Below are 13,087 nucleotides of genomic sequence, written 5' to 3'. Positions count from 1 at the left end.
TTTTATTATTAAAATAAGTCCTGTGTGTAACCTGCCACACTGACAACAGAATATTTCAATATGTTCTGAATTATTTCAGATGTATACGGAAGCCCTATATAAACGATATAATTATTTCGAGATCTCGAGATAAAGACTGTGATATGATAGGTCTGAGATTATGGAGACGCCCAGGACCTCGTAGCTGGTCAGCTATGTAGTTAATGACGACATCAGGCTCACTTAGATTGCGCTGCTGATATAGCTGAAGCCTTGCAAACCGTCTTTTTAGATTACGCACACTAATGTGTATATTATCTGTAATAGCAAGGCATAATGCTATTTCAGCCTGTGTCAGGCCTTGATTGAAAAGATATGTGACGCAGTGATCGATATGCTCCTGGTCCTCTGACGTTGCTGCACTGAATGATGTTTGCTGCAATGATTTAATATACTACGCTATCGTTTTGTTTTCTCAAGATCTCGAATTAATTATCCCGTTATCTCGGGAAAACGGCAGTTGTTATTTCGAGATAATAACTCGAGATCTCGAGAAAACAAATGAAATTAACTCATTATCACGGGAAAACGGAGGAAATAAAATGTATGAATGCATGGCCCTTTAGGGCTTCAGTAGATGTAATCAATAACATAACATTTGTTTTGTTGCTGCTGTAGAGTGAGGCTGATGTGGGCCTACGTGGATGAATTGATAATGTGTCACGCACAAAACATGGTGGGTGATTTTAATGGCAAAAATATTTATTTAAATTCATAAACATCTCTGCAGCAATGGATACAAGCTTATTTACACTTCTGTAGTTGCAAAACACATTGGAGAAGCATAAAGTGGAAACAAAAACATGTGCAGCACAGGTGTGTGTGTCTGTCATGTCACCTAAACACATACACATGAGAAGAAAGAGAAGGACAGACAGACATTGAAAAATTAAATAACTGAACTGTGATGCAGATAAATGTGTAAATATCCCTTTATCTATTAAAGCTGCACTGCTGGTAGAAAAAACACTTTATCATCATCATCATTATCATCATCATCAATAAAACTCATTCCCCTTCATATTCCTGTGCTGAGGTCTTGTATGAAAAGTGCTTAAAAAATAAAGTGTAATTGACTCATAAGAAAACAGTTCATATAAAATCCTCCATGCTTCCTGGCCACTTACGACACCGTGCAGGTGGAGGACTTGGGCGGCTGCTCCAGGATGGATTCACGTCGCAGGTCGTTGGGTAAACCTCCGTCAGCTCCCCAGACTGTGAGCTCCCCGTAGATCCCCATCTCGATCATCTCCTCCTGCCAGGGGATGGAGATGTTCCCCGAGGCGAACTCGTCAAAAAACTCATTGTCCTGATGTTCCACCTGCACGCCCTTGACTGTGGAGAAGGCCCCGACGTCGTCAATGTTCTTGGCATAAACTGTCTTGGAGTCTGGCTCGAAAGGGGGTGGAAGAATCCCTGAGGAGAGACAACACAGGAAGACGTAGACGTCAAGCAGCGCGTTTTCTCATTTTACAATTTGTTTGTTTGTTTGTATCACGACAAGACACACAAGGGTGGTCAAGAGTCCCGGTGTGAGCCACCAGGATGCCCCAAACAGCCTCCAGCTCTCCATGTTGCGTGTTTTACTTGATTAGAAACAACTATGTCAGAGTTTGAGAAATATTTGGCTTATTAGCTCAACACTCACTGAGTCACTGGCAGAGTGCTGCTGCTCAGCCAGCAGGTTTCAGCACAGGGCCTCCATCAAGATGGTTTACAGAATAAATGTGTTAAAACAAGACAAGATGGCTGAGAATTACCAACTGAGAATTAGACACATAAATGGACCGCCTGCAAATTATTCTGTACTGCATACACAGACAAATGTTGAATTGTATTTGTGCAATACCGATGCAAACACATGAAACAGTGACCGGTAACAATGAGAAAACTGTCTGACACACACCTGCATTCAGTTTCCTCCAGTTGATCTCGCTGAAGAAGGGGTGCGCCCTGAGCTCGTCGCAAGATCCGTTCTTGAAGCCGAGTCTTTTGTCGGCCTCTTTGACGAGCAGACCCTCGCAGATGGACCGGGCCTTCTCGCTGAACTTCTCCGGGTACGTTACGGCCTCATTCAGGATCCGCTTCTTCACCACCTTGTTCTCCACCTGGAACAGCAGAGATGAATTTTAACCTCTCATTTAAAACCTGCACATTGGTCCAAACTAGTTTAAAGTCTGTGAGAGTACCAGAAATTAAAGCATTAAAGAGAAAAACTAATTCAGACATTTACCTGCACAGCTATTACTCATTATTTACCTGCAGTACGCTCAGGTTAACGTACAGGAACAGTTGTCTGGATACTGTGTGCTGCACATTATTACTGTAAATCACCTGTAGTGTATATAAGTAAGTATCTACAGTACAGTATATTGATATACATACATCAAAAACATTATATGAGCACTTGTTCACCACTGGTTAACTGAGTGGTCTGGGTTTTCTTATTTAACAGCAGTGTCAGCGTCAGGCCACAGGAGGGCAAAGTTGAGCCATCAAATCTAAAAAAGCTGTCACTGTCGTCACACAGGGTTGGTTAAAGGGGGTTTAACCGTCACAGTGAAAATGGAGCAACAAGAACAAACAAAAACATCTTCAAGTACACAATCGATTTAAGAGCTGCTCGAATCATCGATTGAGATCAGGAGAAAGGTCACTCGCAGTATGTTTACCTTCTCTCCTCGGCTCCTGAAGGGTCCTTTGGCCGCCATGAATTCATACAGCGTGACCCCCAGAGTGAAATAGTCCACAGAGTAGTCGTACTCCTCTCCTTTCAGCAGCTCTGGAGCCATGAAACCTGAAGGTCATGAGCTTTCAGTTAGAGAGTGGTCATTTGGGAAAGACAAAATTATCTATTTCTAATTCAAACTGCTGAAAATATCTAAAAAAATAACCTTAAGTGAGCAAATCTGTACAAATATTTTCATTTTAAACCATAATCCAGAGGAGAAAGAGTCAAGTTATCAGATTTCACTCGCGGCTCCCAGTACAGCTGCTGCTTCTGAAACATACATACTGTATGTACTGTAGTACTGCAGCTGTTACTCCACTAATAGTGTGCAACTTTCTACTCACACTGAGAGACTTTTACTTATTCTAACTTCTAGAAACATATTCATAGTTGCAATGGTTACTCTGCAGATAGAGTTTTTACAGGTTAGACAAATTATAAACTAAAAAACAAAATATTTAAGGATTACAACACATTAAACTACCATCTCATACCGTATAGTAGCTCTAAGAAATACTGAGTTCAGGGGTCGCTCAAGTACGACCTCACCCAACAAGACACCAACCAAACTTACAATATTTCTATATATAATTTCTGTCTCCCTCTATCTATGCGTCACACATTTTTAACACTGCCAGGTGACAGGTGTGTCAGATTGGTGAAGGATGCTAAATCTCTGTGATTTCAAAATGTATTCCAGATAAATACACAGCAAATATTGCACTTGTATACCCCACTACATTTATTTGATACCTGTAAACTGTAACCTCTCTGGTTACTTTGCATGTTCAGATTATTAATACAAAACATCATCAACAAAAAATGTCAGATGTGATTATTAAGTAAAGCTTGATTGATCCTTTGGGGGAAATTCACAAACGCAGCAGATTTAGTATATAAAATATTGAAGCCCCCATCTTTTAAACCTTCAACATCAAATTAATGCATATTACATAATTATTATCCAATATAATAATATACATTATGAAATGGGCCACTGTGTATAATGATTTCTTTTACTTTTGGTAGTTAATAAAGTATTTTAGTACTTAATAAAGATAATGCTAATTAATAAAGATCTGAATGAATGACGTTTGACATTCTGGTAACACTGTTTGGATTGGTACGGACAGCTGTACAGTCTGTACACACTGTAGTTAGTGGTATTACATGGGGCAAGGTAAATAAATACGAAATACAGTGAGAAAGATAAACATTGTAGAGCTGTGGGTTTGGTTCGCAGATCCTGCTGTGAGCAGCTACAACCTGTTAACGTCAGTTTTTGTGTCTGTTACCTGGAGTCCCAGCGTAGCCCTTGATTTTGAACTGATCATCAGCAAGCTCCACAGCCAGACCAAGGTCAGAGATACGGACGTTACCTGTGAGAACAAACACCGAGTAAAGTCAAGAGCTGTGCACGTCACAGATACGAATGTTGACCTGCACACTGCGTCTCTGACTCCTTAACCTGCATCAGCACGATAACTGAAAGACGTCCTTGTGCACTGTAGGTGTGGGCTGTTCAGTGTTTGTACAGACCAGCATGTGTGTGTTTGTGTTTGTGAGTGTGAATGGGACATACTTTTAAAGTCAAGGTGAGGGGCTGTAATTTCAATGAAGTTAAAGCACAAATGTGCATATTTTAGTGTTTACAATCGGATGGGGATTTAAATTTAGTTGTTTTAAAGGAATAGTTTGAGCAGGGAGACGGTAAGCTAATCATACGTTAGCTTAAAGACTGGTGGAAACTGCTCAGTACTCCATGAAGCCTCTCAGTAAACGCCATGTCAAATGTCATTTTTACACTTTTTCGTACAGATTAATTCGTACAGGATTATAATGTTAATCAGTGAGGTTTTGAGTTGCTATAAGAAGATTTTGTTACCTGTGGACAGAGCCAACAAGCTAACGTTAGCTGTTTTTCCCGCCTCAAGTGTTGATGCTAACGGTAAGTTTAGCTAGCCTTCCCCTGGCTCAGACATATTTAACAGACAGACATGAGAATTACATCAATCTAACCCTGACCCTCTTGGCAAGAAAGTGAAAAAGCAGATTTCCTAAAATGTCAGACTGTTGTGGACTTAAACATGTAATTTCTAAACAAAACAAAAGACGTTAGCTGCCTGGGGTTATGGGAGCTGCTGTCTTCAGTGTTAAACACCAATCACTGCTGATGAAAGTTGAACTTTTATTCACGTTATGTTTAGTTACGTTCACTGACTTCCTTCCTCACTCTCTGACGAAGGTCATCATCTGTTTTTCCCCGGACGTTATAGCGACAAGCAACTAAAAGAAACACTTTGTTCACTTACAGATTCCTCTGGGTTTGCCCCAGTTACGTAGTCACATGAGTTACAAACAGGACAATGACTGTGAGAAAACTGAAGTCTCAAAAAATAACTTCAGGCTTTACTACAAACACGAGATGACTGCATCTTTCTCTGTCTGACCTTGATTATCCAGCAGCACGTTCTCCGGTTTGAGGTCTCTGTAGATGATCCTCTTCTGGTGGAGGTGCTCCATGCCCTGGATGATCTGAGCAGCGTAGTAACAGGACCGCGTCTCATTGAAGCCCGGGTTGTTCTCATCCACGTTATAAATGTGATACCTGGTGGTGGTTCAACACATTCATGCATGACATGGCATTTAAAACACTTAAGAAAAAGAGGATGGGAATAGAGGATGTAGGATCAAAGGGATGTTGTGGTCAGCGTGTCGGTGATTGACAATGAATGAGACCTAACCTCAGGTCTCCTCCGTTCATGATGGTCATGACCAGACACAACTCTGTTTTGGACTGGAAGGCGTACGCCAAAGAGACGATGAACCTGCTGTGAACTCGAGCCAGGATCCTCTTCTCCACCATCGCCCCCTACAGGACAGGAAGGGGCAGCAGGTGAGTACAACACTCTAGTTACTATAGGCGTCATGATGTCTGGAAGTCTGACACTTACTAATTGGTTGCACAACAACATTGCATTCAGGAGTTTTGTTCAAGGAAGTCAGTTTTCAATTTACAGCATTTGATTGCATTTAAATGTAATCCTTCCCTTTCAATCAATTCAGCTTTTTGTATGTTATTTTTATTTGTTTTGGCCTTTTTCATGGCTGTTTGGACGGAGCAGCTGAAGAGTCGCAGGGAATAGATGAGATAGAGGGGGATGACATGCAACTCATGTTATTGTTTCTGTTTTGGGGGCCGAGCAGAAGATTAAGAAATCCACTCCAGAGCTGCTCCATTTATAAACAGGGCAGGATTGGCACTCTATAAGGAGATCAAAATGTTGCTAATGCTGAGGGCACTAATCATATTAGCCCAAGGTGCCCAACGGCGTCTGCAAGACTCCATCTAGTTACTGGCTGTTGTTTACGGGAGAGGATTACGTCGATACAAACTAGACCACAACTCGTGTTTCCAAACTTCAACCACTGCTCACCTGTTGCATCTACAGAATTCTCGCTCTCAGATAAGAAAGGACGCTATGATCTGATCCCTTACCTCGTAGCCTTTTCGCTTCTTCAGCCTCTTCTTGTTGAGCTTTTTGCAGGCGTACAGTTTCCCCGTGGCCTTCATCTGACAGGCCGACACTTCCCCAAAACCCCCTTTCCCCAGCACACGAAAATCCAGAAACCAATCCTCTCCCATGGGCTGCATCTCCAACCACTTCCACTGCAGAAACCTTTTCAGATACATACTCTCCAGGAAGAAAGTGTAGGGCACCTCCTTGAGAAAGTCCATCACACTGTCCATGGTGTCGTTGAAAAGATCGTCCCCGGACTCTTGGTGTTTCTCTTTGACCTTTGTGATGCCGTTTTCTGGGAGGAAGGGGCAGAAATACTTGGCGCCAGGCTCCATGTACCGGGACAAGATCTTGCTCGCTTTCTTGACTCGATCTTCATCCTCAGCCATGTTGTACTCCTCGATATCCTTCCACAGGCGGCAGGGGCCTTTGTACTCATTGTTGGTGTCGAGGAACTCCTGGAAGAGACGTTTGCCGATGGGCTGCTCCACACAGACTGTCTGGAAGCCAAGGTCTAAGGTCTCCCGCAGGCCTTCACACACTGTGATGTGGGGCAGCTTGAGGCGGGAGTGGTACTTCTTGTCTCGGTTGGATGCAGGGTTGGCAGTGCCATCGAGGCTCCCGCGGGCCGAGATGTAGGCAGAGTTGGCCACCACTGTTGTCAGGCCACCAATATCCATGGTGACAAGTTATGAAGAGAAGGTGTACCTGTAGAGCAGACAGCAAGAAGAAGCAGACGATTTATATCTAATTCCCAGATGAGAACGAGATGTGATGTGAATGTCTTCTTCCTCCAGTGCTCCAGAAGCAGAGATGATTGTACACCTGTCCGTCTGCTCGCCGCAGACAGCCACACACTCCCCTCACACACATGAAGACACACATGCAGATCTGCCTGACTCATCACCTTTCTCCCAAGGGGTTTATCCACTCCGTAAGGCTTTATCCTGCGCTAACCCATGTGCACGCTGTAGAAGAGGAGAGGGGCACAAACAACAAAGACTCAGGAAAACATGAAAAAGAGCAGAGAGACAGAAAATGGAGGGATACACGTGGTTGGATATGTAGTGGGCTGGTAATGACAGGAATGCAGAGAGGAGAGAGAGTGTGGCACAACAGTCTGTCGCTGAGAGAAACGAGGGTAATACAGAAGTGTTCACAGTTGATAACATGATGCTTTTGGTCTTATTTTGCTAAGTTTAAACAATATCTCTCTCTACAATCCTCTAATAGAAAGAGAAACGTATTCTGTCTCAAAACAAACTTCTGTTTTCCTCCGATAATTCTCTTTAAAACTGTGAGGTCGCCTTTAGTTTTTAACTATGCTGGCAGCATAAGTATACGTCAATGTTTACCATATAATGAATATAAGAGATGCCTCCAAAAATACTTTATAAAATTAAAGGGTCGTTCCTTTTGTTCAAACAGTCAATCAATCAATTTAACAGTCAATCAACACAAATTAATTCATAATGAAATTATGATCACATCGTTACAGTACCTCAACCTTTTAAATTTCCTCTTTAATATATTAGGGAAAGTAAAATGTTTCAAGCCCAAATTGGCTTTTTTGGCAGGTAAATCTTAGTAAATCATGTCCAGTCTGCCAGCTTGATTGTTGTCATTAGCAACCAACCGGCTTGATTGTTCAAGGTGATCCTGAGGTTCCTCCAAGGATTGAAGGACGTCATCTCCTACCCGTTTCTACGTTGGCCCACCTCAGCTTCCCCAGCTTATCTTGGCCTTATAAATAGTGAATATGAGATAACACATACATCACACTCTGGAGCGACGTCCAGGGAGTGACTTTTAGCTTTTATTGTAACAGAGAATGAAACAGGGGACGAGACATTAGCACAAACCAGAAAGTACCTCGACATCTTTGGGCAGGGACAGGAGAGAGGAGAAACACATATTACAGTCTGTACTTTGAGTGAGGGAGAAGAAGAGAAGTTAAAGTTAGAGTTGAGTTAAAGAAAGAGAAGGTCTGCTGTGGATCCTGGTCAGCACAGAGCTTCATCATGGCCGCCTTGAAGGAGAAGAGGACCTGTGGGCAGCGATGTGAAGACTTTGGCCATTTTGTCTGGAACTCAGACAACGGGACGTTAATGGGAAGGACACCAGAGAAATGGGGTAGGAATGAAATAAATACAAAACAACAAAAAAAAGATTTATCAGAAAATGATTTGTCAGTCATTGTTGACACTAGTTACACCACTGCTAAGGAAATACTCTGATGAGTGTCATTCATTCACTACTGGTGAGAGTCTGAAAGCTGTACCTGCAGTGTTATCGTGCTTTTTGAGACTTTTCTATTTGCCATATTACATCATTTTTTGCTAGTGAGCAATCCATTTGAGCAATGGCTATCTCAACAGCAATGACTGAGAAAGCACTTTCACTTAATGACCACTTTAAAGACAAGAAGAACCTTTTAGATCAATTAATGTCCACAAAATCAAATATGATGAACTTTGCCAATCTGGTTAATATTATATTAATAATATCTTAAACAACTGATAATGACCTTTGAATTATCCAATCTTTATGCAATATTCAAACAACAGACGTCTCAAAGAGGCACAATGGAGGAGTCATGGATCACAACCGGCTTAATTAACATAGTACTAAAAAAGAAACATAATAAAACTAGAGTCAGACTCAGTAGAGCGCATACCTCCGCAATGGCCCAGCAGCCCCCTTTATCCACATCAAAATTGTTCTTACTCATAGATACCAGCAGCCTGATGTTTTCATCAAGTTCTCTGCATTATTCCCTGAGAAATTAACAAAAAAGTGACCCCTCTGTTCGGTAGTTTTTGTGTAATCGTGCTGACAAACCAAACCAACAAACCGACACGGGTGAAAACACAACCTCTGTGGCGGAGGTAAATATGTGTTGTTTATGTGACGCATCGAGTCCGATATGAAGACTTGTGAGAAATATAAACCTGCAAAGGTATCTATAGGATGATATACCACACACAACTGTGTATGTTTGCGTGTGACTTTTTCTGCCCTTTCGTTATCACGCAGTGAGGTGTGTGTTTGCAGCATGTGCACAGAGTGAGATAAGCCTGCTGTTGTGATAAGCTTTGGGTTTTTTCTTCTTGTGTTTGATCTTACAATCAGATTAAGCTCATATCAACAGAGGACACCTTGACCTCTGCCAGTGTAGACACACACTCTCCAAACTCTCCTCTGTGTCATTGAGAACATCGACAAAAACCATCAAAAGCAGTTTTTACAACATCAGATGGGGCGGTGAGAGGTGATGCAGCCATGAACATCACACCTCTGTTTGTGTGTATTAATAAAAACCTGTACTGATCTCTCTCCTTCACAGTGTACATCAGTCTGTATTATGTGGCCTTCTACGTGGTGATGACGGCCCTCTTCTGTCTGGCCATCTGGACCCTCATGTACACTTTGGATCCATACGCCCCCGACTATCAAGACCGGTTACATTCGCCGGGTAACACAACAATAACAACAACAACAACAAGGACGCTGATGATTTAAATTAAACCTCAACAGCTCATAACCCACTCTCTGTTTGTTGTCTACTCAGGGGTAATGGTGTGGCCGGACACTTACGGAGAGGAAGATGTTGAAATCAGCTACAACTCATCAGACAAGGACAGCTGGATGAAGATGTCCAACATACTGCATGAGTTCCTGGAGCGTGAGTATTTACATCACCATTTTATAAAACATTTAACAAACTTCAAAACATCTAAATCTTGTGTTCTGTCTCTCTCCGCCAGCCTACAATGACACCAAGCAGCTTGAATGTAACCACTACAACTGCACCAAGGGGAAGTACTTCATCCAGAACACCTTCTCTGCCCCTCACCACACCAAGTGGGCCTGTCCCTTCACGCAAAGCATGCTGGGAGCTTGCTCTGGACTCGAGGACCCAACCTTTGGCTACAACTGCTCCATGCCTTGTGTCGTCATTAAGATGAACAGAGTACGTTTAACTCATAATATCTTAAATATTGCAGAACATAAAAACAATAAAGCGCATTACTGTAAATGATCAATATGCTGTTTTGTGTTTGCAGATCATCAGCTTCTTGCCTTCTAATCACACTGACCTTCCCCCATACGTCAACTGCACTGTACTGGTGAGCATTGGCTGATTTTAACAGCATGTATTAAAGGTCCAGTGTGCAGGATTTAGGGAGATTAAAGGGCAGAGATGGAAACAATATATTCAGAATTATGTTTTCATCAGTGTATAATCACCTGAAACTAAGAACCACTGTGTTTTTGACTCTGCATCCTACATTTCCCATAATGCAACTCTTTTCATTAGACCCTCCTTGCCTGTTAAACATCCATGTCTTTCAAACTCGACAGCACCAGCATGTAAAACAGACAAAGGATTATTTTCTCATGTTTAACAATGCTCCTCCAGGCTAACATGAGACATTACAACTGTTTTCTCAGGCTGAGTAGTATAATCGTGATGAGAAATCTGATCTTCAGAGTGAAATTGGTGGAATGTCCCTTTAAATATGATGAGATTCTGTGTCTGTGTATGTGTGTTTAGAGCGGACAAGCCAATGTGGACAAAATCGAGTATTTCCCTAAGATGGGAGTGATGGATCTGTCTTACTTCCCTTACTATGGAAACCTGGCACAGGTGAGCAAGAAAATCACAAGCACTGAAATTTTTTTCTGCAAACCACGGATATGTTGAAACCTTACATTTGTTTATGTTGCAACTTCACGTTTCTTTAGATTAATTTCTCTATTTTATGTTGCGATAGCGCTGTGCTTATGCTCTAGTTATGTTTAGGCACAAAAACAATTATGTTACGATTGGGAAAAGTTCATGTTTTGCCTTAGAATACCTGTTTTTATCGCCACAAACACGGCTGGAATTGTCCCGAAGTCTCATTAAAGAAACCTGGTTTTGTCACAAGAAACATGTCTGGAGATGTCCCGAGATCTCCTCAAAACTATCCAGTGGTGTCAGGCTTACAAACATTGTAACGTTGATGTACGTATGGTACGTTTTTGTATAGATTAAACCAAATAAGTGTTTATTTGTGAGATTTAAAGGGTGCTACTAGGAGGATTTTGTTGCCTCGCGGCAGAGTCAGGCTAGCTGTTTTCCCCTGTTTACATCCTTTTTGCCAAGCTAAGCTAATCACCTGCTAGCTGTAGCTACATATTTAAAACTCTCCTCATTTAACTCGGCATAAAATCATATATGTTCACTTCCCAAAATGACAAACTATTCCTTTAAATTTATTAACAAAAAAATCTAGTAACCAACAGTCTACATTGCCTTCTTTCTCCTCTTTTTCCAGCCTACCTACGTCAACCCGCTGGTGGCTGTTCGGTTCAGCCTGGTCGGAGAAATGTCAGCCAAGATCCAGTGCAGAGTGGTCTCCGACAAGATCAGCTACCAAAACATCCACGACCCCTACGAGGGGAAAGTCATCTTCTACCTCAAAGCAGTGAAATGAGAAACAGGACAGGAGGTCCTCAGATATCCCAACTCACCTGTCAGGATCATCTGCAGATCAATAATGATGATTATCTAACAGCCTTTAAACAACTTGTATTCAACTTAACCCAACAGTCTAGGCCCAGTTGTGAATCTCTGTGCTGTGTGGTGCTTTTTATTAAGATGATCTTGTTATGCTTCGCTGAGTGATTCATGAAGTTCTTTGTCTCCTAAATTTCAGGTTTCACCATAACAAAAAAAAAAATCAAATCTATACATTTATTTATTGTTATGAAGCCTGATGCATGCTAACAAGCTCAACATTTGTCTGTCTCCTCCTCTCCTCCATTCATACAAGTATAATTTTGTGAATGTTGGAGGGAAAACACGAGATTTTTGAGGTGGATTTGGGATTAAAGACACGCTGTAGAACATGTTATTATAATGTCACGACAAACTATTTCTAAATAAAATCTCATTCCACATTTTTGTTTGGCCTCAAGAGTTTTTGATGTGCTCATTTAGGGGTGATTTATTTATTTTTATTAAGATCAACAGAACCAAAACTATTCTATTATAAAGCTTTTGTAAAAGCACTTCTAAAAATCTATCCATGTACAGTCTGTTGTGTTTGTAATTGGCAGCCCCTGCTAATAGGATGATAATGATGATGAGGGTTCTCACAGATCTGCTGACTGCAGAGTTTGGGTGTTAACAGCTTACACAGTGCAGGTGTGCTCGCATGTGCACCCACACAGACACGTGTCAGGCAGACGTTTTCCTTGAAAAAGATTGTTCTGCTGTGTGATAACTAACAGGTTGATCACATCATGTAATACACCGATTAGCCACAACATTAAAACCACTGATAAGTGACGTGAATAACATTGATCATCTCATCACAATGCGATGTTCTGCTGGGAAACCTTGGGTGCTGGCATTCATGTGAATGCCACTTGACACACAGTACACCCCCTCATCACAACAACACTACCTGATGGCAGTGGCCCCCCAGCAGGACAATGTGCCCTTACACACCACAAACACTGCTCAGTAACAGCTTGAGGAACACAATAAAGGGCTCAAGGTGTTGACCGGGCCTCAAAATTCCCCAGATCCCAATCTGATCGAGCATCTGTAAGACGTGCTGGAGCAGGTCTGATCCATGGAGGCCCCACCCCCCAACATACAGGACCCAGAGGATCCACAATAAAACGCCCTGGTGCCAGACACCACAGGACACCCTCAGAGGTCTTAAGTCCATGTCTTGACAGGTCAGAGCTGTTTTGGCTGCACAAGGGGAACCTTCACAATATTAGGCAGGTGGTCATA

General features: G+C 42.0%; 2 protein-coding genes across 2 annotated transcripts; one reads left to right on the top strand and one right to left on the bottom strand.

Moving 5' to 3' along the window:
* Nucleotides 1-1,162: 1,162 nt before the first annotated feature.
* On the bottom strand, nucleotides 1,163-6,971 carry grk1a (G protein-coupled receptor kinase 1 a). The gene is made up of 7 exons (XM_073464720.1): nucleotides 6,270-6,971; nucleotides 5,515-5,642; nucleotides 5,221-5,378; nucleotides 4,066-4,149; nucleotides 2,712-2,836; nucleotides 1,946-2,147; nucleotides 1,163-1,455 (listed from the first exon to the last, which is right to left on the bottom strand). The coding sequence occupies exons 1-7, from the start codon at nucleotides 6,969-6,971 to the stop codon at nucleotides 1,163-1,165; spliced, it is 1,692 nt and encodes a 563-aa protein (XP_073320821.1).
* A 1,341-nt stretch (nucleotides 6,972-8,312) lies between these two features.
* Nucleotides 8,313-11,774, top strand: LOC140995304 (potassium-transporting ATPase subunit beta-like). Its single transcript, XM_073465282.1, has 7 exons — nucleotides 8,313-8,424; nucleotides 9,638-9,766; nucleotides 9,863-9,976; nucleotides 10,059-10,264; nucleotides 10,359-10,421; nucleotides 10,850-10,942; nucleotides 11,616-11,774. Exons 1-7 carry the CDS (start codon nucleotides 8,313-8,315, stop codon nucleotides 11,772-11,774), a joined length of 876 nt encoding a protein of 291 aa, XP_073321383.1.
* The last annotated feature ends 1,313 nt before the right edge of the window (nucleotides 11,775-13,087 follow it).

Source organism: Pagrus major, chromosome 4, assembly GCF_040436345.1.
Source record: "Pagrus major chromosome 4, Pma_NU_1.0".
NCBI lineage: Eukaryota > Metazoa > Chordata > Actinopteri > Spariformes > Sparidae > Pagrus > Pagrus major.
This window is presented reverse-complemented; position numbering and strand designations above follow the sequence as displayed.